General features: G+C 50.0%; 1 protein-coding gene across 2 annotated transcripts in view; it reads left to right on the top strand.

Moving 5' to 3' along the window:
* Nucleotides 1-24,766, top strand: part of CEP192 (centrosomal protein 192) — a 1,702,116-nt gene that overhangs the window by 443,644 nt on the left and 1,233,706 nt on the right. For both annotated transcript variants that reach the window (XM_069219927.1, XM_069219928.1), the window contains one exon: nt 15-130. In XM_069219927.1, the coding sequence (XP_069076028.1) occupies nt 15-130 (116 nt within the window). The remainder of the gene's footprint in view (nt 1-14; nt 131-24,766) is intronic.

The following is a 24,766-nucleotide window of genomic DNA, read 5'->3' as shown; positions in this document are numbered from 1 at the left end:
TTGCCTTTTTCAAGAGGAAATGAAAAATCAGCAACCCAATTCCACGTTTACTGTTCAAAAAGTAGATTCAGCGGTAGAAAAGGACAAACCTATTGCTTCAACACAAACTGGAAGCTCTGAAATTGATAAGGTATTCACTTTGTCTAGATGTTTAATATTTACATTTTATTTGTTGTTAAGAACATGCTTTATAAATGACTCTGTGGATAAGCAAACAGTAAATTTGTATGGTATAATACACAAACCGGTTTAAATGCGGTAGATGAATTATGGGATTTTTGCCTTGTCTTAAATTGTCAAAATGCATTAGAGAGGGTTTGCAGAAACATGTTGCAACCACCATTCTTCTTCTCCAAGAGGTTCAGCCTTTGTGTAAGAATTATAAAAGTTCTTATATGTAGCCTTTCTCTTTAGAGACAAGTAATTAGGACAAAGCATACATTATTTAATACTTATTAATATTCTGTCAAGATGGTCCCAGTGAACATAATATTAGGTTTTGTAGGCAACCTTCCCAATTTAAGTAGTGCCTGAGTCTTAACACTGATTTCATAGTCTTCAAAAAGTGATGATATGAAAACTTCTCGCCAGTTATACTTTATACTTTTTGCACCTGAAAAATTGTCCTACACATGAGAGGTTGAGTACTCTAGGAAGCACTCTGAAGTTGCTGAACTTGCTGGGGATTCAAAAGTACTATGACAGAAGTGTTTGGGTTAGCCTCCCTTTTGTTCTTGCTATAACCGTCTGACTCCTAAAAGAATGCTGAACTGCAAGTGCAACTTTATTCTGTTACATTTACAATGCTTGTGACCTGCTGATGCTTCTGCAACCTCGGCTCATTGAGATAGGCAGGCATGTCAACATGCTGCCAATATGTATGGTTTCAAATTCCATTCTAGGGCCCTTTCTTAACATGAATTTATGAATAATGCTGTTTGACAATACATTAAACAGTAGCTTATGCTTCAGTACTCTGTTTTGCCCATTCTGTAACAGTGGGTTCCCTGGAAAGGGGAAGATAAATGTGTACCCCATCCGCCCATAAACTATTTGTCTTTTCACCCATTGGGATTATGAGTTCCAAAAAGTATACATCCTTCTAATCAAATGAGGCAAATAAACCCCATTGATTACAAGGGCTTTAATGTTACTCCAGTATTGGAACTTTCATAGATTCACATGCTTAAATACTTTCCCGTCGTTGAGATGGGAGTCCCTGGTGGAATATACAACCTAGGCCTGAAGATGTACATACACAATACACGGACTAGGCCTCAATAGAATAACCTATCATAGTTTTGTAGAATAGACCCAAACTCAAATTTGAAACAATCAGATTGCCTCACCCCTTAGAACCTCCTGTGAGGAGTTGCCTTCCCTCTGATTTTCCACCACACGTTCTGCTGAGGAGTCTCTTTTGAGCTCTGCTCAATATTTTCTCTCAGAAGAACTACTACTTCAGTTCTAGAGCATTTATTTTCTTCTCTGGTGCTTCAAACTGGCTGCCATGTCAGACACCAAGGAAAGGTCTTTTTAGATCCTGTGCCTCTTGTTTGAAGAAAAGATTATATGTGGATGATCCACATGAGGAATGCATTTGCTGCCTATATCCCAGCCACAAAACAAAGGACTGCAAAATATGTAGAAAATTCTCTACAAAGACCTTGAAGGACAGAGAGGGTCACCTGCTGTTGTGGCTTCAGAGAGGTAAGACTGGACACTCAGCCCCTGATGAGGACAGTGCCTTCTCCTCTATTTCTGCTCCTAAATCACCTGTGAAGAGAAAACAGGAAGGCTCGGATATTCAGGAGCCACCTAAGAAAATGGTGCAAAAACCAGCAGGGACATCTACTAAAAGTCATAGCTCTCTACCCAGAGGAAGAAAGCAGGCACAGAAACCCTAAAAAAAATCATTAAAAGAGACTGCTTCTGAACCGGCTACTCCACCCCCTAAGGTTCTCCACAAGTTTAAGAAGCCAAGTTCAGCACCGTCGACGGCTCCATCGTCGACGGTACACTCGTCGATGCCCATTTTATCACTGCCACTGGTGATAGTCACTCTTTCAGTGTCGACGGCAGCGGTTACAAGATCCTCGTCGACGACTCTATCATCCCGTCGACGGGACGCCCCATTTCGTCAACACTACCTTATCAACGACACTCCCATCGATGACGCTTCCAACAGTGCCTCCGTCGACTGTACTACTGTCGTTGACCACACCGTCGACGATGTTTCCAGTGACGACGATATCATCAATGCCCCCGTCGACGACAACAGGTTTCTTCTCATCGAGTATGAAAACAAAGCGGCAAAGACCATCAACATTGCAGTTGTATCAGTCTGCTGAGCATACTCCTCTCAAGAGGCTCTCCAAGACTCATTTGACACTGTCTGTCACATCACCAAGCAAGGTGTCAAGGCTTTTTCCATCTAGGTTTTTAGATGGCGACGATGAGGAGGACTCAGATCAGGACGCATTGTTTGGGGTAGCTAGGAGTCCTTCCCAGTTGCGTGATAATTGTCAGGAGTACTCTGATGACTCCTATTATGCTCAGAATTATTATGATCCAGTCCCACAGCAACAACAAGGAATGGTGTGCTTGCCTTCTGGTCTTGTTTCCGACCTACAGGCCATGCTGGCAGATTATAGAGAGCGCTTCCATCCTCAGTCGGTGAGGAATCCCACACCAGTAGTGACTGCACCATGTACTCCAGTACCTCTACCAGTTCTTCCTGCTGCTCTGCAAATTCCTCCTCAAGCTCCACAGAGTCCTCAAGTCCAAGCCTCTTCAGTCGAAGCGGCTGAGGAAGGAGAAGTTCTTTCAGACCAGGATGAATGGGATGATTGTGCTCCCAGTACCCCCTTCACCGGAGCCAGCGGCAGTTGAATCCCCTCCAGAGGATATTGGCTCTTTTCACAATCTGTTAGAAAAAGCAGCTTCATGGTTAGAGCTCCAAATGCCATCCACACAGCAGGACTGCTTTTTATTTGACTTTAAGGAACCGCGTATGAAATTGTTTAGAGAAATCCCTATAATTGACCATGTATGGAAACAGGGATTAAAAATGAGGAATCCAGCGATGGTGCCAGCAGTATTACGAAAGCTGGACAAAAAATATAAAGCGACAGATGACGCCCCTGCTTGCCTGGTGGGTCATCCAAAACGAGATTCAGTGGTTTCTCAGGCTGCCCAGCGACGCTCCAGAAATCCTTCAGCACCTCCAGACAGACTAAAGGCGCCTCAACAACATTGGGAAAAGATTTTCTGCCATTTTGGTCCGTACCGCAAATTCCCTGCCGCTCCTGGGCAGGTATGACAGGCAGCTGTGATCGGACATCTCACACTCTGTCGATAATCTTCCAGACTCCAGCAAGTTGGAAGTGAGAAAGATCCTCATGGAGGGTCATCGCTCGTCGGCAGAGGTAATTGACTGTGCTGTGGACATTGCCGCTATGAGGTTTCGGCTACTGGCTGGTTCAGCTGTCCTAAGGTGTCATGGGTGGCTTAAGGCCACAAATTTAAGACTGGATGTCGAAACCGAGATCCTGGACCTCCCTTACGATGGACAAGACCTGTTTGGTAAGCATGTGGATGGTGCTTTTCAAGCAATCAAACCAGATACAGATACTGCAAGTTCTTTAGAGTCACTGCAGTATAAGTGCACACCCTTTCAAGGAGTCAGGGGTAGAGGACACTCTTCCTTTCGAGGTGGCCTCCAATCTTTCAGGTACCCAACTTATTCCTCCCAGTACCAATCTTCCAGACCCCAATACCACGAGAGGCAACCTCCAGCAGCGGCGTACAACAATCTAAGGACGCCTCCCGCAGGCAATGACAACCTCCAGGGATCGGCTTACTCTCCTTCTTTGACACATCACCTGTAACGTTGGCGTCAGATCACAAACGACAAGTGGGTTCTGGACATAATATCTTATGGTCATCTGCTAGAAATCACTTGCATGCCCCCCGAGACTCCGCCTTCCCGGGAATGCCAACAACATCTACATCTTCTCCTTCTGGAAATAGATGTCATTTTATCCAAAGGGGCGACAGAGGTAGTCCCTTCTTCGCAAAAAGGAAGCGGTTTCTATTCTCACTTCTTCATCATCAGAAAGAAGTCTCGTTTGTGGAGACCCATCCTGGATCTGAGGTAGCTCAACAACTATCTCAAGAAGCAATCCTTCCGCATGGTGACATTAAAGGATGTTCTGCAACAGAGGGGATTTCATGGCCTCTCTATATCTGCAGGATGCTCACTTCCACATACCCATTCACCCCAAGCACAGAAAATTCATAAGATTCATGGTAGCCAGCCGGCACTTTCAATTCAAAGTGCTACCCTTCTAACTCAAATCTGCTCCCCGGATTTTCACAAAATGTTTGGTTGCAGCATATCTGAGGCGTTTCAAACACTAGATATTCCCATATCTGGACGACTGGTTGCTAAAGTCTCCAAACATCTACACTCTTCGCCACTCTCTCAAGACTACGTTACGAATCTTACATCAACTAGGTCTCACTCCCAACAGAGACAAGTCCCATCTTCAGCCTACACAACTCAAATAAAGGCATTCCCAGCAGAGGAACGTTGTTGGAAGTTGGCTTTCTATATACTATTTCAAAGTAAGAAATACTGTGCACAGAGTCCAAGAGTTCCCCTTAGAGGTAAGATAGTGGCAAAATTAGATAATTCCAATGCTCTATTTTGTGGTAGTATGGTCGAGCAGTAGGCTTATCAGAGGGTAGTGTTACGCGTTTGTTGTACACACACAGGCAATAAATGAGGAACACACACTCGACTTACTCCAGGCCAATAGGATTTTATAAAGAAAAATATCTTTTCTTAGTTTATTTTCAGAACAAAAAGTTCAAGATTTGAAGTAAATACATAAAATGCAAGGTAGTCAACACAGGTAAGTTAGGAACTTTGAATTAAAGCAATATCATATACAGTCTTTGTTAAAAGGCAATAAGCTAACAGTTCCTGGGGGACGTAAGTAATGGTTAGATTGTGCGGTAAGTAAAACACTTAGAAGTCTCATTTCTGGGGCATAGGCAGCCTACCGTTGGGGGTTTAAGGCAACCCCAAAGTTACCACACCAGCAGCTCAGGGCCCGTCAGGTGCAGAGGTCAAAGAGGTGCCCAAAGCACATAAGCACACATGGAGAACAGGAGTGTTCCGGTTCCAGTCTGCCAGCAGGTAAGTACCCGCGTTCTCGGCGGGCAGACCAGGGGGGCTTTGTATAGCACTGGGGGGACACAAGTAGGCACATAAAACACACCCTCAGTGGCACAGGGGCAGCGGGGTAAAGTGTGCAAAGCAGGTGTCGGGTTTTAGAGAGGAAACAATGGGGGGACCCGGAGGGGGGGGGGTCACTCTAGCGGTGCAGGCAGGCACAGGGGGAGCTTCTCGGGCCAGCCACCACCTGGGCTAGGCAGAGGGTCACCTGGGGGTCACTCCTGCACTGAGGTTCGGTTCCTTCAGGTCCTGGGGGCTGCGGGTGCAGTGCTTTGTCAAGGCGTCGGGTCCCTTTTACAGGCAGTCGCAGTCAGGGGGAGCCTCTGGATTCTCTCTACAGGCATCGCTGTGGGGGTTGGCTCGGGCTACTCACAGGGTCGCAGTTGCCGGGGAGTCCTCCCTGTGGTGTTGGTTCTCTGGATCTCGAGCCAGGGGCGTCAGGTGCAGTGTGTGAACTCTCACGCTTCCGGTGGGAAGAGTGAGTTCTTTGAAAATTGCTTCTTTGTTGCAAAGATGTAGCTGTTGGTGAGCAGAGCCGTTGCTCACACGAGTTTCTTGGTCTTGGGGGTCAGGGCAGTCCTCTGAGGCTTCAGAGGTCACTGGTCCCTGTTGGATGTGTTGCTGGTTGCAGGTTTTCGACTCTGGAGACAGGCCGGTAGGGCTGGGGCCAAAGTAGTTGTCGTTGTCTCTGCAGGCTTGTAGGTCAGCAGTCCTTCTTTGTAGTTCAGGTTACAGGAATGTGATTTCCTGAGTTCTAGGATGCCCCGAAATACTAGATTTAGGGGTGTGTTCAGGTCTGGGAGGGCAGTGATCAATGGCTACTGTCCTGGATGGTGGCTGCACCCCCTTTGTGTCTCCTCCCTGTGGGTAGGGGGCACATCCCTAATCTTATTGGGGGAATCCTCCAAAACTAAGATAGAGGATTTCTAAAGGCAGGGGTTACCTCAGCTCAGGGCAACTAAGGGGCTGTCCTGACTGGTGGGCGACGACTCCTTGTTTCCCTAATTATCTCCTCCAGTCTTGCCACCAAAAGTGAGGGCAGCGGCCAGAGGGGCGGGCATCTCCACTAGCTGGGATGCCCTGGGGGGCTGTAACAGGCCTTTGAGGCTCACTGCCAGGTGTTACAGTTCCTGCAGGGGGTGGTGTGAAGCACCTCCACCTAGTGCAGGCTTTGTTGCTGGCTAGAGTGACAAAGGCACTCTCCCCAAGTGACCAGCAACTCGTCTGGTTGTGGCAGGCTGGCAGAAACTGTTCAGCCCCACACTAGAAGTCGGATTGGTATTCAGGGGGCATCTCTAAGATGCCCTCTGGGTGCATGTTAAAATAAATTCCACACTGGCATCAGTGTGCATTTATTGTGCTGAGAAATTTAATACCAAACTTAAGAGATCTCAGTGTAGCCATTATGGAACTGTGGAGTTCGTGTTTGACAAACTCCCAGGCCCTATACTCTTATGGTTACCCTGCACTTAAAATGTCTAAGGTTTTGCTTAGACACTGTAGGGGCATAGTGCTAATGCACATATGCCCTCACCTGTGGTATAGTGCACACTGCCTTAGGGCTGTAAGGCCTGCTAGAGGGGTGCTTTACCTATGCCATAGGCAGTGTGAGGTGGGCATGGCACTCTGAGGGGAGTGCCATGTCGACTTAGTCATTTTCTCCACACCAGCACACACAAGCTGTGAGAGGCAGTGTGCATGTGCTGAGTTAGGATCCCCAGGGTGGCATAAGATATGCTGCAGCCCTTCAAGACCTTCCCTGGCATCAGGGTCCTTGGTACCAGGGGTACCAGTTACAATGGACTTACCTGAGTGCCAGGGCTGTGCCAATTGTGGAAGCAAAGGTACAGTTTAGGGAAATAACACTGGTGCTGGGTCTTGGTTAGCAGGGTCCCAGCACACTTTCAATCAAAACTTGGCATCAGCAAAGGCAAAAGGTCAGGGGGTAACCATGCCAAGGAGGCATTTCCTTACGGCAGGGATCTGTGTCAGTTTTTGTGCAGGTCCTCTGTTCTAGCTGTGGCAGTTATTTGTCCTTTTTCAATTCCCAGGTAGTTGAATCTGTCAGTCTGGTGTTGGGGGTAGCTCTAAGTACTCAATTTATGGGTGTTTAGGGGAGTATATGATAGTAGCAAATGGGTCTACCTACCACTGGGGTGGCTTCACCCCCTATATTACCACTTCATTAGTAAGTCGAGGACAACAAGATGGCAAGAATGTGGAGCAACTATGTCAAGAGATATTGCACCTTCATGAACGACAGGACCAACTATGAGCTCTGACAGAGGACCTAGAGAACCTGTCCAGTTGCAACAATATCCAAATTAGTGGGCTTCCGCAAGAGCTGAAGGCAAAGATATCAAGGAATATACTATAGCCTTCTTTTGCTTAATCCTGGGATGGGAGGACGACAGAGCTACAACTAGACAAGACCATAGGGCTGGCCGCCCCAGGGAGATGGCTGCGGACATCTTAGTGTGTCTCAAAACCTTCAGATCAAAGAATATATTTTACGGCTTGCTAGCTGAGATCACACCCTGGGCCTATACCAAGACAACTCCTTACACTCTAGCCACGCAAGAAATTCAAACCCATCATGGAACATCGTTCGTATGGATGGGGGCACCCATTCTGGCTTATTTTCCGCTTTGAAAGCCAACCGCACCACTTAAAGACAATACAGGATGCTTTGCTGGTCCTGGGTCTGGCTGAAGATCAATCAATCAATCAATCACATTTATAAAGCGCGCTACTCACCCATAAAGGGTCTCAAGGCGCTGGAGGGGGGGGGGGGGGTCAGTGCTCGAAGATCCAGGTCTTGAGCTGCCTTCTGAAGGAGAGGTGGTCAGGTATGGCGCGAAGGTGGCTGGGCAGAGAGTTCCAGGTTTTCGCTGCTAGGAAAGAGAAGGATCTTCCTCCGGCGGTGGCTTTGCGGATGCGGGGTACGGCTGCCAAGGCCTGTCCGGTCGAGCGTAGAGTGCGCGGAGGGGTGTAGAAGGAGACGCGGTTGTTGATGATTTTGGGTCCGAGGTCGTGGAGGGCTTTGTGTGCGTGCGTGGGTGAGGAGTCGGAAGGTGATCCTCTTGTTGACTGGGAGCCAGTGAAGTCTCTTCAGGTGTCCGGAAATGTGGTGGTGGCGGGGTATGTCCAGGATGAGTCGTGCGGCAGCGTTCTGGATCCGTTGTAGTTTACTCTGCAGCTTGGTGGTGATGCCGGCGTATAGGGTGTTACCGTAGTCCAGGCGGCTGGTGACGAGGGCGTGGGTGACGGTCTTCCTGGTGTCGGTGGGGATCCAGCGGAAGATCTTGCGGAGCATGCGGAGGGTGTTGAAGCATGCCGAGGTCACCGAGTTGACCTGTCTGGTCATGGAGAGGGATTAGTCCAGGATGAAGCCGAGGTTGCGTGCGTTGTCGGTGGGTTGGGGAGTGCTGCCTAGGGCGGGGGGGCCACCAGGAGTCGTCCCATGCGGCGGGAGTAGGGCCGAGGATGAGGACCTCCGTCTTATCTGTGTTCAGTTTCAGCCGGCTGTCTGTCATCCAGTTCGCTACTTCCTTCATTCCTTCGTGTAGTCTGGTCCTAGCTGAGGTGGGGTTGTTTGTGAGGGATAAGATGAGCTGGGTGTCGTCGGCGTAGGATATGAGGTCGAGTCCGTGTTTGCGTGCAATGTTCGCCAGGGGGGTCATGTAGACGTTGAAGAGAGTGGGCCTGAGGGAGGATCCTTGGGGTACGCCGCAGATGATCTCCGTGGCTGTGGATCTGAAGGGGGGCAGGCGGACTCTCGGAGTCCTTCCGGAGAGGAAGGAGACGATCCATTCCAGGGCCTTGCCTCTGATGCCGGCGTTGCTGAGGCGGTGTATCAGGGTGCGGTGGCAGACCGTGTCGAAGGCTGCAGAGAGGTCCAGGAGTATGAGGGCCACGGTTTCTCCCTTGTCGGTCAGGGCTCGGATGTCGTCCGTGGCTGCGATGAGGGCGGTTTCGGTGCTGTGGTTGGCCCTGAAACCAAACTGTGTGGGGTCGAGGGAGTCGTTGGTTTCCAGGGCGGTGGTGAGTTGAGCGTTGACGATTTTCTCAATCACTTTGGCGGGGAATGGTAGGAGAGAGATGGGCCGGAAGTTTTTGAGTTCGGTGGGGTCTGCTGTAGGTTTCTTTAGGAGGGCGTTGAGTTCTGCGTGTTTCCAGCTCTCCGGGAAGGTGGCGGCGGTGAGGGAGGCGTTGATGACGTCTCGGAGGTGCGGTGCAATGATGTTGTCGGCCTTGTTGTAGATGTGGTGAGGGCAGGGGTCTGATGGGGATCCGGAGTGGATCGACTTCATGACGCGGGTGGTCTCCTTGGTGGTGGTAGGGCTCCAGGTGAGGATGGTGGTGATGTCGGTGGCGGGTTGCGGGTGGGGGTTTGCGTTGGCGGTCGGGAAGCTGTTGTATATGTTGATGATCTTGTGGTGGAAGAAGGTTGCGAGGGAGTCGTAGAGGTCCTGTGAGGGGGGAATGGGGTTGTTTTCTGCGTCCGGGTTGGAGAGCTCTTTGACGATGCCAAATAGTTCCTTGCTGTTGTGGGCGTTGTTGTCAAGTCTGTTCCGGTAGGCTGTTTTTCGTGCGGCGCGGAGGTGTTGGTGGTGTTGGCGGGTGGCGTCCTTGAGAGCTGACATGTTCTCTTCGGTCTGGTTGAGGTGCCACGCCTTCTTGCGGGCGCGGCATTCTTTCTTGGAGTTCTTGAGGTCGGGGGTGAACCAGGAGTTTTTCTTGTGGTTGTTGGTGTTAGCTTGAGTCTTCTGGGGGGCCAGGAGGTTGGCGCAGTCGGAGATCCAGCTTGTGAGGTTGTTGGCAGCTTCGTTTGGGTCGGTGGTGCTGGTGGGTTGGTTCTGGGAGAGGGTTGATGCGAGCTGTTCAGTGGTGATACGATTCCAGTGTCTTCTTGGTGGTTGCTGGGTGTGGTGAAGCACGATGGTCTTCTTGAAGCTGAAGTGGACACAGCTGTGGTCCGACCAGGTGAGTTCGGTGGCGTGGTTGAAGGTGATGTGTTTGCTGGAGGAGAAGATGGGGTCGAGCGTGTGTCCGGCGTGGTGGGTGGGTGTGTTGACTAGCTGTTTCAGTCCCAGGTTGGCGAGGTTGTCCAGTAGGGCGGTGGTGTTTTTGTCAGTGAGGTTCTCCAGGTGAAAGTTGAGGTCTCCTAGGAGAATGTAGTCGGTGGACGAGAGTGCGTGAGGGTTGACAAAGTCTGTGATGTCTTCGCTGAACTTGGCGCGGGGTCCTGGTGGTCTGTACATGAGGGTGCCTCTGAGGGTGGTCTTGGGGTCGCTGTGGACCCCCTCATACTAAGAAAGATGTCTCTCTCGACAAAGCTCTCCAGGCGGGGTGCCTACGCTGGCAAAAGGAAGGCTGCTGACAGAAACATAATTGGCCGAGTACTGCGGAGAAAGCCCAGGAATGATTCTGTCCTGGCCAGCTTAACCTCTGGCATCAGTAACTACGTATCCTGACAAGGGAGACTGTGTGATCCCTTGTATCTAACCACCCTGACAAGGCCCAGGGCTCTCCATGCCTCTCGTGAGGACCCGGGGTGGCGAGGACCTCCCGAAAACCACTTCAAACATACTGACTTGTCCACTCTGTGGCCCTCGCTCTACTGGTGGATATATCCCTGTTCTAGGACATTTTACCTCTTTTTTTTTTTTTGCTCACATGTCCTATATTATTCTTGTTTTTACCCCCTCATACATCCCATGACGACACAGCAGACCCTCCTGCACACTTCTAACCATGCAACACCTCTGCCCTACCAGCAGTGGCCCGTCCTTCTGGCAAGGCTGCCGTATTCACATGCGTCTCTCACTCAATGCACACTGGACTCTTAAAATTTTGAGCCTCAATGTCCGAGGCCTCAACAACCCCACCAAACGGGCTGCAGTATTATCATGCTTGAAGCACTCTGAGAGCACTTTGTCTCCTACAAGAGACTCATCTCCTTTCCAAAGATACAACTGTGGTCTTCAACACCGGTGAAAAGGGAGGGGTAGCTACCCTGGTGTCTAAAGCTTTTTCAGGAGAGATTCTCACAAAAGTAGCTGCAATAAAAGTTGAATTATTGCATATAGGATGCGACTTGGTAACTTCCACTTAACAATCGCCTCATTATACACCCCTAAAACAAAACAAGAGTCCTTTATTATAGAAGCTGTAAGGAAATGCCTCCTTGGCATGGTTACCCCCTGACTTTTTGCCTTATGTTGATGGCAGTTATGATTGAAAGTGTGCTGGGACCCTGCTAACCAGGCCCCAGCACCAGTGTAATTTCCCTAAACTGTACCTTTGCTTAGACATTTAAAGTGTAGGGTAGCCATAAGAGTATATGGTCTGGGAGATTGTCAAACACAAACTCCACAGTTCCATAATGGCTACACTGAAATCTGAGAAGTGTGGTATCAAACTTCTCAGCACAATAAATGCACACGGATGCCAGTGTGGAATGTATAGTAAAATACACCCAGAGGGCATCTAGAGATGCCCCCTGAATACCACTCCGACTCCTAGTGCTAGGCTGACCAGTTTCTGCCAGCCTGCTCCAACCAGACGAGTTTCTGGCCACATGGGGTGAGTGCCTTTGTCACTCTGTGGCCAGGAACAAAGCCTGTGCTGGGTGGAGGTGCTTCGCACCTCCCCCTGCAGGAACTGTAACACCTGGCGGTGAGCCTCAAAGGCTCATGCCTTTTGTTATAACACCCCAGGGCATCCCAGCTAGTGGAGATGCCCACCCCTCCGGCCGCTGCCCCCACTTTTGGCGGCAAGGCAGGAGAGGATAATGAGAAAAAGGAGGAGTCACCCACCAGTCAGGACAGCCCCTAAGGTGTCCTGAGCTGAGGTGATCCCTGCCTTTAGAAATCCTCCATCTTGAGATTGGAGGATTCCCCCAATAGGAATAGGGATGTGCTCCCCTCCCCTCAGGGAGGAGGCAAAAGAGGGTGTAGCCACCCTCCAGGATTGTAGCCATTGGCTACTGCCCCCAGACCCAAGCACACCACTAAATTTAGTATTTTGAGGCAACCCTGACCCAAGAAATCTGATTCCTACAACCTGAAGAAAGGACTGCTGACCTGAGAGCCCCCCCTGAAGGACCAGGAGACTCCCGAGAGCAGCGGCTCTGTTAAAAAACAACAACAACTTTTCAGCAACTTTGAAAGAACTCTCCCTTCCTGCCAAAAGCGTGAGACTTCTCACTCTGCACCTGATGCCCCCGGCTCAAGCTCCAGAGAACAAACACCACAGAGAGGACTCCCAGGCGACTGCAACAACGTGAGTAACCTGAGCTGACCCCCCTGCACCCACACAGCGACACCTGACCGCAACTGCCTGGTAACAAGGAACCTGATGCCTGGACCAAACACTGCACCCGCAGCCCCCAGGACCAAGAGGAACCAATCTCCAGTGCAGGAGTGACCAGCAGACAGCCCTCTTCCTAGCCCAGTCGGTGGTTGGCCCAAGAAGCCCCCTCCTGTGCCCTGCCTGCATCGCCTAAGTGACCCCGGGTCCCTCTATTGCTTCCTATAGCAAACCTGACGCCAACTTCGCACACTGCACCCGGCTGCCCCTGTGCCGCTGAGGGTGTTTTTTGTGTGCCTGTGTGTCCCCCACCCTACCCCCAGTGCTCTACAAAACCCCACTGGTCTGCTCCCCGAGGACGCTGGTATTTACCTGCCAGCAGACCGGAACCGGAGCACCCCTGTTCTCCATAGGTGATTGTGTTTCGGGCCCTCCTTTGACCTCTGCACCTGACCGGACCTGTGTTGCTGTTGCGGTGACTTTGGGGTTGCCTTGAACCCCCAATGGCGGGCTGCCTATGCCCAGGAGACTGACTGTGTAGGTGCTTTACTTACCTGAAAATCTAACCAAACTTATCTCCCCTAGGAAGTGTTGATTTTTGCAGTGTCCATTTTTAAAATAGCTTATTGCCATTTTAACCTATACTGTGTCTACTACTGCTTCAATTCCAAGTTCCATATTTACCTGTGTGAAGTACCTCGCATATCTGATAGATACTTCTAGTTGCATATTCCTTACCTTAGAATTTTCCCCCGGGCGTCAGCCTGGATCAGGAGATTTTTCTTCGAGCAAAAGCCTTGCGCGTCGGTAGGGAGCATCGGTCGACTCCGCAGGTATCGTGGTCGCCGTGATGACGTCGGTAGTACATACACGCCGCCCTCGCTCAGTGACATCAGTTCTTTTGTTTCCACGCCACACGCTGATCCGGAGAGAGCTACCCTGGCAATTTTTTTGCCGAATTAGACTGTTTTGTTGATGTTTTTGTGTATGACTTTTGTGCATCGAGATGTCCCCGAAGACCGGGTTGAAGCCTTGTCAAGTCTGCCATTGGACGATGTCTGTGACAGATCCTAATCGCGTTTGTCTGTGGTGCCTCGAGCGCGATTACGACCCGAAGTCGTGCTCAGAGTGTCGGGCCATGCACCTGAAAGCTTTGAGGGAGCAGTCCCTAAAGCTAATGGCGACCTGGCACTCAACTCCACGTAGGTCCTGGTCTCGCTCGAGAGGAAGGTCTCGAGATCGGTCGCGAAGTCATCACCACTCGTCTTCTTCGAAATCCTCGGGTCGAGGTAAGAAGAAGTCGAAGAAGACCCATTGCTCTCTGACTTCACCCCGTCGCTCGTACGACATGATGCGGGACGAGCGTCTATACACTAGGCCTCCATCCTCGGAGCCTGCGTCTGGGTTGACTCAGCTCTTCCCCGAGTTTGCCAGAGCAACCGCCGCCCAACTGAAGGAGTTTTACGAGGCCATGCGCCTCATCTTTGGGCGGGCCAACCCCGATACGGCGCCTTAGGGCCCAAGGGGTTCGGCTGAGGGACCTTTGGGTTAAGCGCCAGCGGCTTCGGCCCCAGCCACTGAGGTCACCTCCAGATCCGTGCGCGGATCCACACCGACGCCGATCGCACTTTTGAGACCTTCCCCGGTGCTGGGTCGATTATCAACGCTCCCGTTTGTAGTGCCTACTATCAACGTCGACCCAATTCTTATCCCCGACGACTGAGTTGGAGCGGCGTCGGCTGATGCCACTCCATCGGCTTTGGTGGGGCCTATTCACCCGAGGTCGGATTCAGACCCTTTTTCCTATGGGTACGAATATGGGGAGGAATTGGAGGGGTTCCTGGACCCTTATGAATACCAGGATGACCCTGATATGGACTGGGCACAGGATTTGGGCAAATCCAGTTGTCTGGATACTTTTCCCGATGCTGGCATGCTGTCTCCTCCTACCGTGGCTACAGCGGAGGGAGCAACTTATAGTATGGTGGTCAGTAGGGCAGCTGAGGTCCCCGGCCTTGAGCTACCCACTGTAGAAGCCAGGTCTAATCTCCTGATGGATGTGCTTCATCCCGGGGTTTCTACTTCAGAACCCCTTTTACCATTCAATGAGGCCCTCACCGATGTCCTTTTGGGTAGATGGTCCAAACCCAACACAGGGGCTCCTGTGAACAGGACTATCGCTCGCCTCCATCAGCCCGCTCCCAATGACCCAAAATTCCTATCCCAACACCCCATGCCTGAGAGTCTGGTTATCTAGGCTTCTTCTTCAGGCGCGTTCCTTTCCGCACCTCCGGATAGGGAATCCAAAAGGCGGGAACTACTTGGCAAGAAGATGATTTCTTCCTCCATCCTCGCACTGCGGTCTGTGAACAACGCATTTCTTTTGAGCTGTTCTACCCACTCCCTGTGGGATACGGTTGCGCAAGTCCTGCCGCAGATACCGGGCAAGGCCTGTGGTATTGTCTACCAAGCAGTGAAAGATGGGAGAGACTCGGTGAAATTCACTATCCAATGTGGGCTGGATATGTCCGACTCTCTGGGCAGATCGGTTGCAACGACAGTGGCCTTACGGCACCACGCCTAGTTACGCACTTCTGGCTTCTCTGGGGATGTCCAACAGTCACTCATGGACATGCCCTTTGATGGCACCGTCTCTTCGGGGACAAAGCGGACTCAGCTTTGAAGTGATTCAAATATTCCCAAGCCACGGCTTGGTCCCTTGGTCTTTTCCCCACCCCTCGCCCACCGCAGTCCACTTTTCATGCCTTTAGAGGACACTGTCACATCCTATTCAGCCACCGTGTCACCCACGCTGGCCAGCCTATCCATGTCCGAGGACATGGAATCCCATGTGGCCGTGGGACAGGGAACCAGAGGTCTGTCTGGTCCACCTCTGCCCCCGCTGCAGTCTCCAAACCCTTGTAGTCAGTCCCCTCACATCCACCCAGTTGGTGGCAGGATCCACCATCATCTGCCCCACTGGGAACATATCACCACGGACTGGTGGGTTTTGCAGATCATTCGGAAGGGCTACTCCCTCCCTTTCGAATCCACCATCCTTCCATCCCCTTTCGGGGGATCATTTGGTGCTTCTCCGCCAGGAAGTCGCGGCTCTCTTGGCTGATGGAGCTATAGAAAGGGTTCCTGTGCCAGAAGTAGGTTGTGGTTGTTATTCCTGCTACTTTCTGATACCGAAGGAGGACAAGAGCTTACGTACTATCCTAGTCCTTCAGGACCTGAACTACTTCCTCAAGAAGGAGAAATTCAAAATGCTCACCCTGGCTCAGGTTCTGTCTGCCTTAGACCCAGGAGACTGGATGGTAGCATTGGACTTGCAGGACTCTTATTTCCACATCCCCATCCTGCCTGCCCAGACGTTACCTATGATTTGTGGTAGGTCACAAGCACTTTCAGTTTACCATTGCCCCCTTTTGGCCTTACCAGCTCCCCTCGGGTGTTCACGAAAGTGATGACGGTGGTTGCAGCTCATCTGAGCAGGTTAGGGGTCTCAGTCTTTCCCTACCTCGACGACTGGCTGTTGAAGGCGCCTTCGCCCCAGACAGTCGTCTCCCACCTTCAGACTACGGCGAACCTCCTGGACAAGCTGGGGTTTCTCTATAAATGTGCCGAAGTCACACCTGACTCCCTCTCAGACGCTCCCTTTCATTTAAGCTTTTCGGGATACAGTGCAATTTCGGTCTTATCCTCCCGACAAGCGGGTCCAAGACATTCAGGCTATGATTCCAATCTTTCAGCCTCGGTTTTGGGTTTGTGATACGGACTCTGAGGCTGCTGGGCCTCATGGCCTCCTGCATCCTGCTAGTAACACATGCCAGAAGGCATATGCGGCTCTGCAGTGGGACCTCAAGTTCCAGTGGGCGCAGCATCAGGGAAATCTCTCCGAAATGGTCCAGATCTCGTACGACTGCGAAAGAACTGCAGTGGTGACTTTCGAATCCAAATTGGATCAACGGCAGATCCCTCTCCCTTCCCAACCAGATCTCTCTATAGTGACAGATGCGTCGCTTCTAGGTTGGGGCGGCCACATCGGAGAGGAGGAGATCAGAGGCCTCTGGTCTCTGGCAGAGTCGGGGCTCCACATAAATATGCTGGAGCTCCGGGCGATCAGGCTTGTGTTGAAAGCATTCCTTCCCTCTCTAAAAGGGAAAGTGGTGCAGGTGTTCATGGACAACACTACTGCCATGTGGTACTCCAATAGGGTGGGGTAGGGTGCTGGACCCTTTGTCAGGAGGCTCTACACCTCTGGACATGGCTGGAACATCAGGGCATTACCCCGATGGATCAACATCTGGCAAGCTCTCAACGCCAGAGCAGACGAACTGAGCCGCCGACGCGCAGTCGATCACGGATAGCATCTCTCAAGGTCTCTTTCTCAAGTAGGGAGAGCCTTGGTTAGATCTGTTCGCCTCTGCAGAGAATGCACAATGTCCGCTGTTTTACGTGTTGGAGCTTCCAATGCGGCACTCGCTCGGAGATGCTTTTCGTCTTGAGTGGGACTCTGGTCTCCTTTATGCCTTCCCGTCTATCCCTCTTTTGCCCAGAGTTCTCAAGAAAATAAAGTACGACCATGTCCAAGTTATCTTGGTGGCTCCAGACTGGGCTCGAAGAGTGTGGTATTCAGAGCTACTGAGCATGTCTATTGATCATCCACTCAGTCGCAGCAACAGGGGACGGTTCTCCACTGAACCTGTCCAACCTCCACCTTCATGCGTGGAGATTGAGCGGCGGCAGTTGACGGCATTTGCCCTTCCACTTCAAGTCTGCAATGTTATCTTGGCAGCCAGGCGTCCCTCGACTAAAACTGTATACGCCTGTCGTTGGAATAAATTTGTGGCATGGTGTACCAACAAATCTGTTGATCCTCTTTCTGCCCCTCTGTCAGAGCTTCTTCTGTTCATTCTTTCTTTAGCCCAGCAAGGCTCTGCTTTGGGCACCCTTAAAGTGTATTTGTCTGCCATTTCCGCCTTTCTTAGGCTACCTGATCAGCCCTCACTCCATAAATCTCCTATTGTGAGTAGGTTCTTAAAAGGGCTCACCCACTTATTTCCTCCCACTCCATTTATCATGCCTCAGTGGGATCTTAATCTTGTACTTATTTGATGTGTACCCCTTTTGAGCCAATGCATAATTGTCCCTTACGGCTCCTCACATTCAAAACTGTCTTTCTGGTCGTTATCACCTCTGCTCGCAGGGTGAGTGAGCTTCAGGCCCTTTCTTCAAAACCTCCATACTTTTTCTGTACACCCTGACAAAGTGGTGTTACGCACTAGAGCTTCCTTCCTTCCTAAAGTGGTTACACCATTTCACGTAGGCCAGTCCATCACTTTGCCTACCTTCTACGCGCACCCACATCCTTCCCATGAGGAGGAGAAACTCCACCTTCTGGACCCAAAAAGAGCGTTGGCGTTCTACCTCAATCATACTAAAGATTTCTAGGTGGATGATCAACTCTTTGTTGGCTATGTGGGTGCGGAAAAAGGGAAAACGGTGCAAAAGTGTACCATCTCTCGATGGGTGCTACTTTGCATCAAAATGTGCTACATTTCGGCTAAAAAGCAACCTCCTGGAGGCTTGCGTGCTCATTCCACCAGAGCAACTGCTGCTTCCACTGCGTCAGCACGCTGAGTTCCTGTCCTGGACATCTGTCAGGCAGCTACGTTGGCATCCCTGCACACGATTGCTAAGCATTACTGCCTGGATAGTCAGGTCCGTTGAGACGGTTACTTTAGTCGTTCGGTCCTGCAGGACTTTCTAGTACGATCTTGGTTCGCAGCCCACCACCGAGGATGGCATTGCTTGGGTATCTATTCTAAGGTAAGGAATCTGTAACTAGAAGTCTCTATCAGATGTACAAGTTACTTACCGTCGGTAACAAAATATCTGGTAGAGACATTCTAGTTGGAGATTCCTTACCGCCCACCCATCCTCCCCGCTTGCGAACTGATTTCTAGGGACAGGGATTCCCCCTTTCAGGTCTTTAGCGCTTGCACACCAATCTCAGTGTTCTTAGGGGCTCTGCACTCTGGCGTAGAAAGTCGTTAAAAGAAACTGATGTCACTGCGCGAGGGTGGCGTCTATGTACTACTCCCGAAGTCATCACGGTGACCACGACGCCTGCAGAGTCGACTGACGCCACCTACCGACGCGCAAGGGTATTGCTCGAAGAAAAATCTCCGGATCCAGTCTGACGCCTGGGGGAAAATTCTAAGGTAAGGAATCTGCAACTAAAATATATCTCTCTCCGATATTTCGTTACCGAAGGTAAGTAACTTGTACTTTATGTACTTTCCTCACATCTTGAATCTTGTGGTTCTAAAGTGAATTAAGACAATTTATTTTTCTATATAAAAACTATTGGCCTGGAATTGTCTTTGAGTGTGTGTTCCTCATTTATTGCCTGTGTGTGTACAACAAATGCTTAACACTACCCTCTGATAAGCCTACTGCTCGACCACACTACCACAAAATAGAGCATTAAAATTATCTAATTTTGCCACTATCAACCTCTAAGGGGAACCCTTGGACTCTCCGCACACTATCTCTCACTTTGAGAGGGAGAGCCAACTTCCTACAATGACATATTGCAAATGTTGGCGATAAACTGGATTATGGTGATAAGTTTGGTTTTGAGTTAAGTTTCCCTTTTGTTTCTGTCAGTGTGTGTGTTCAAGTAGAGAATTACGATTATTACAGTATTGGTTTTTGCTTTTTGTAATTAGCATGAGAGGTAATTAGGATACAGTGTTACATTTTGAACAGTTTAACTGTTTATTCCATACAGGTATTTGTTTCTTTGTGTAATTTCTGAAGAGATGCTTTAAAACACAATCTTGTAATACACCCCAGTACACCCTACCCCGCTCCAATCTACCCCACTTTACCCCATCCAGTCCACCCCACTCCAATCTAAAGCACACACCCATCTCCAATCCACTTGAACCCACCCCAATCTAATTTGACACACTATAATAAAAAAAAAATCACCATCACTCCAAAGCAATCTGCCCCACTCCTATCTCCCCAACCTGAAACAATCTGCCCCAGCCCAATCATGCCCCACTCAAGCCCAAACGATTTGCCCCACTCCAGCTCACTCCAATCTGCCCCACTTAAATCTGTCCTACTCCCATCTACCCCACGTCAAAACAATCTGTCCCACTCAAATCTGCCTCACTCCAATCCAAAACAATGTGTCCCACTCCAATTCGCCCCACTTCAATCCAAAACAATAAGCCCCTCTCAATCCAACCCACCCCAGACCAACCCATTTTCCTCACCTCAATTCAATCCTCCCCACCCCATCCCAATTCATCCCACTCGAATCCACCCCATTCCCATCTAATCCACCCCACTCCCATCAAATTCACTTCACACCAACCCAATCCACAGCTGTCCTGTCCACCCCAATCAAATACACCCTACTCCAGTCTGCCCCATCCCAATCCGCCCCACACAAATCAAAAAGTGAGGCCCACCTAGATCCAATCCATCTCACCGCAATCCAATCTCACCCTAATTCATCCCATTCCAATTGACCTTACTCCAATTGACCCCATTCCCATCCAATCCACCTCACACCACTCCCATCCAATCAACCTGACACCACTTCAATCTTCTCCACTCCCTCACCTCAATCCAATCCACCCCATTGCAATCCACCCCATTCCATCTCAATTCATCCCACTCCAATCCACCCCACTCCAATCCACCCCACTCCCATCCAATCCAGTCCACCCCACACCAACCCAATCCGCAGCTGTCCCATCCACCTTACTTAAATCCACCTTAATACAATCAGCCCAACTCCATCCTTACCCGCTCCAATCCAAAACAATCTGTCCCACTCCAATCTGCCCTGCTCCAGTCCAAAACAAAAAGCCTCACTCCTATCCAATCCATCCCACTCATCCTACTCCATCTCAATTCATCCCAGTCCAATGCACCCCACCCTAATCTACTCCAGTCCACTCCAACCCATTCCAGTCCAATTTACCTCACTCAATCCAACCCACCCTACTTAATTCAACCTTCCCCACTAAAATAAAGTCCACTACCCAATCCACCTCACTCCAATACAATCCACTTTAATCCACCCTACTCCAGTCCAATCCACCTCACTCCAAACCACCCTGTCCTACCCCTCTCCAATCCAAGCCACCCCACTCCAGGCCATCCCACTGCAGCCCACCACACCCCAATCCAATACCCCCCACCACATTTCAATCCACCACGCTCCAATCCAGTCCACCTCACTACAGTGCACCCCACTCACTCCAATCCACCACACTCTGCTCCAGCCCACCCCATCTCATTTCTTTCCACTCCAATCCAGACCACCCCACCCTATCCCAGTCCAACCAGCCCACCCCAATCCAATCACCCACACACCATTCAAATTCAGTTCACAACTCTAATCTAATCCACCCCACTACAGTCCAGTCCACCCCATCTAATTTGTTTCCACTCCAATCCAAACCACCCTCTCCAATCTAGTCTAGTCCATCCACTCTAATCCACCGCAATCCCATCCACCTTGCCCCATTTCAGTCCACCCCACTCCAATCCACCCCCACACTAATCCACCAAACACCACTCTGTCCTAATTCAATCCACTCCAGTTCGTTCCACTCTACTACCTCAATCCATTCCAACCCACTCCACCCTTTTCCACCCCACTCTACGACACTCTGCCACTGAACTTTACTCCACTCTACAACACTCTACTCCCCCACTCCACTCTGACACTCCACTAACTTAGTCATGCTGAACAGCAGCCACACTGGTGTACAACATGGCTAAATACAGTGCCAAAGCCATTAGCTGTTGTATAGGCACTCTGTTGTGTTAATTGAAACGTGACTGCGACCAAACAAGTGAGTTCAGGCCCGGCTGCATAAAATTGTTATGGCAAACAGACCCTGATTGCTTTTTTTGATCAATTACATTGAGTGCCGCATCATGGCACTATGTGGGAGGAGTGCTAGTTTTGCATACCTAATACTTTTTAGTGCAGAGATGTGGACACCTGCATTAAAATGTGTTTACCCACTAATATGTGGTTCTCGGGGACTGGAAAGCTGAGTCTTCCCTTTCCTGAGGTACCTCCCTTGTGGTACACTTCCCCACAAGCACAGAGCACAGGCCTCTTTTCCGCCCACTCTGCCCAAGCAGTAACCAGGAAGTGATTTTGTGAATGATTTGTCCTGCAGCTGACATAACGGTCTGTGACGCAGTTTCAGAATTCCACACACACCATCTCAGCCAGGTGTAGTAGATTATATTTTTCCAGCTGAAGGACTTGTGCCATCGGGACTGCATGAGCATTTTCATCTTTAGCAGGAATAAATGCTTCCAGAGGTCGAGGGACCGTTTGACCCAGCAATGAAGTGTGGTAGAACCAATAAACATAATACAATTAACATTTAATGAATTTTGACAGTATGGCCCGGTTAGCCATACAAGAAAGATTCTAATCGGAAATAAGGTGAACTTATTTATTACATATTTAAAGTCAGTTATTTAAGTGATTCTCAAAATGAAGTTAGACACAAATTATCACCTGGGGTTGCCCAAGGCGACTGAAAAAGTTTAGTCGAACTAACATTAACAAAACGAAACATTTGAGAAAGACAATTCACAATATTAAAATGAATGTCTGAAATGCAGAAATCCAATGTCTCTCTAGGCTTGGCAGTCATCAGTAAATTCAGTTTGACAAATTCATAAATGTAAGCTGAGCAGCGGAAAACCCTACAACTAGCCTAATTAGTAACATGCATTTGTGGGGCAGAACAAATGCAGGCAAAATAGAAAAAACACAAAGAAGACATAAATAATTTGGAAAAAGATAATCTCAGCAGTTGCTGGCAGGAGTTGAAGAGAGTGATGCAGAAGTCGTCTTTGCTTCTTTGTTGCATACTAGACATGACAGACTCATTGGGTGGTGTTTTTTTGCCACACCTGGCTAGAGTTGAAATTGTTTCTTGGGGCATGTTGTGGGGAGGGAGTGGATGTCCAGGCATCCCTTATGGATGTGCTGTTGGATAGCACTCATCTGTTCTGCTACAGGGCCGATTCACTGCTTGAGCGCTTAAAGGACAGTGGGGCCAACCACCGCCCAGTTTATAGGACTCACTATGGCCCCAAGCAAGCCACACTCTAACTTTCTCTTCTTTCCGTGGCTACAAGGACAAAATCTGACCAGTCTGCCACCCCACTCTCCTAGCAGCCACAGATTTGAAGCCTCCTTTATGTGCTTTTCCAACATTGATGGCAGCAAGATCAGGCACCACCTGCTCTACTGCAAGCCATAAACTCAGACAAGCGGGTGCTCCGCATTGTTCAGCACAGTTATGCACTTAAATTCATGGAAACCCTGCCACCATCCTCAGATAAGCTGATGGAGGACCATCTCTTCTTGCTGCGTAAGGAAAAGCAGGTTGTTTTGGCCAAAGGAGCCTTTGAGATGGTGGTGGTATTAGACATATGTTGTGGTTGGTATTCCCTCTTCTTTTTGGTGCGGAAGAAGGATGGACACTGTAGGAAGTTGGCTCTGTATATACTATTTCAAAGTAAGACATTGTGTGCACAGAGTCCAAGGGTTCCCCTTAGAGGTAAGATAGTGGCAAAAGTAGATAATTCTCATGCTCTTTTTTGTGGAAGTGTGGTCTAGCAGTAGGATTATCAAAGGGTAGTGTTAAGCATTTGTTGTATACACACAGGCAATAAATGAGGAATACACACTCAGACTTACTCCAGGCCAATAGGTTTTTATATTGAAAAATATATTTTCTTAGTTTATTTTAAGAACCACAGGTTCAAGATTTACAGTAAACACTTTAAATGTAAGGTACTACACTTAGATACTTTAGGAACTTTGAATAAAAGCAATATCAAATACAGTCTTAGTAAAATTGGCATTAAGCTATTTTCAAGGTGGACACAGTGCAAAAATCAACAGTTCCTGGGGGAGGTAAGTAAAGGTTAGATTAGGAGGTAAGTAAAACACTTACAAGTCTCAGTTCTGGGGCATAGGCAGCCCACCGTTGGGGGTTCAAGGCAACCCCAAAGTTACCACACCAGCAGCTCAGGGCCGGTCAGGTGCAGAGGTCAAAGAGGTGCCCAAAACACAAAGGCACCTATGGAGAACAGGGGTGCTCCGGTTCCAGTCTGCCAGCTGGTAAGTACCTGCATCCTCGGGGGGACAGAGCAGGGGTGTTTTGTAGAGCACTGGGGGACACACAAGTAGGCACACAAAACACACCCTCAGCGGCACAGGAGCGGCCGGGTGCAGTGTGCAAAGCAGGCGTCGGGTTTCAGGTAGGAAACAATGAGGGATCCGGGGGGTCACTCTAGCGGTGCAGGCAGGCACAGGGGGGGCTTCTCGGGCAGCCACCACCTGGGCTAAGCAGAGGGTCGTCTGGGGGTCACTCCTGCTCTGAGGTTCGGTTCCTTCAGGTCCTGGGGGCTGCAGGTGCAGTGTTGGTTCCAGGCGTCGGGTTCCTTAATACAGGCAGTCGCGGTCAGGGGGAGCCTCTCAATTCTCTCTGCAGGTGTCGCTGTGGGGGCTCATGGGGGTCGTCTCTGGTTACTCACAGGCTCGCAGTCGCCGGGAAGTCCTCCCTGTGGTGTTTGTTCTCTGGATCTCGAGCCGGGGGTGTCGGGTACAGAGTGTGAAGTCTCACACTTCCGGCGGGAAACGTGCAGTCTTTGAAAGTTGCTTCTTTGTTGCAAAGACGTAGCTGGTTTTGAACAGGGCCGCTGTTCACGGGAGTTTCTTGGTCCTTTTAGTCCAGGGCAGTCCTCTGAGGCTTCAGAGGTCACTGGTCCCTGTCGGATGAGTCGCTGGTGCAGGTTTTGGAAGTTGGAGACAGCCTGGTAGGGCTGGGGCCAAAGCAGTTGTCGTCTTGCTCCTTCTCTGCAGGTTTGTAGGTCAGCAGTCCTTCTTGTTTCTTCAGGTTGCCGGAATCTAGTTTCCTAGGTTCTGGGGAGCCACTAAATACTGCATTTAGGGGTGTGTTTAGGTCTGGCAGGGCAGTAGCCAATGGCTACTGTCCTTGAGGGTGGCTACACCCTGTGGGGAGGGGGGCACACCCCTAATTCTATTGGGGGAATCCTCCAAGCTTAAGATGGAGGATTTCTCAAGGCAAAGGTCACCTCAGCTCAGGACACCTTATGGGCTGTCCT

Source organism: Pleurodeles waltl, chromosome 2_2, assembly GCF_031143425.1.
Source record: "Pleurodeles waltl isolate 20211129_DDA chromosome 2_2, aPleWal1.hap1.20221129, whole genome shotgun sequence".
NCBI lineage: Eukaryota > Metazoa > Chordata > Amphibia > Caudata > Salamandridae > Pleurodeles > Pleurodeles waltl.
Note: the sequence above shows the minus strand (reverse complement) of the source record. Positions and strands in the feature narration are given on the sequence as shown.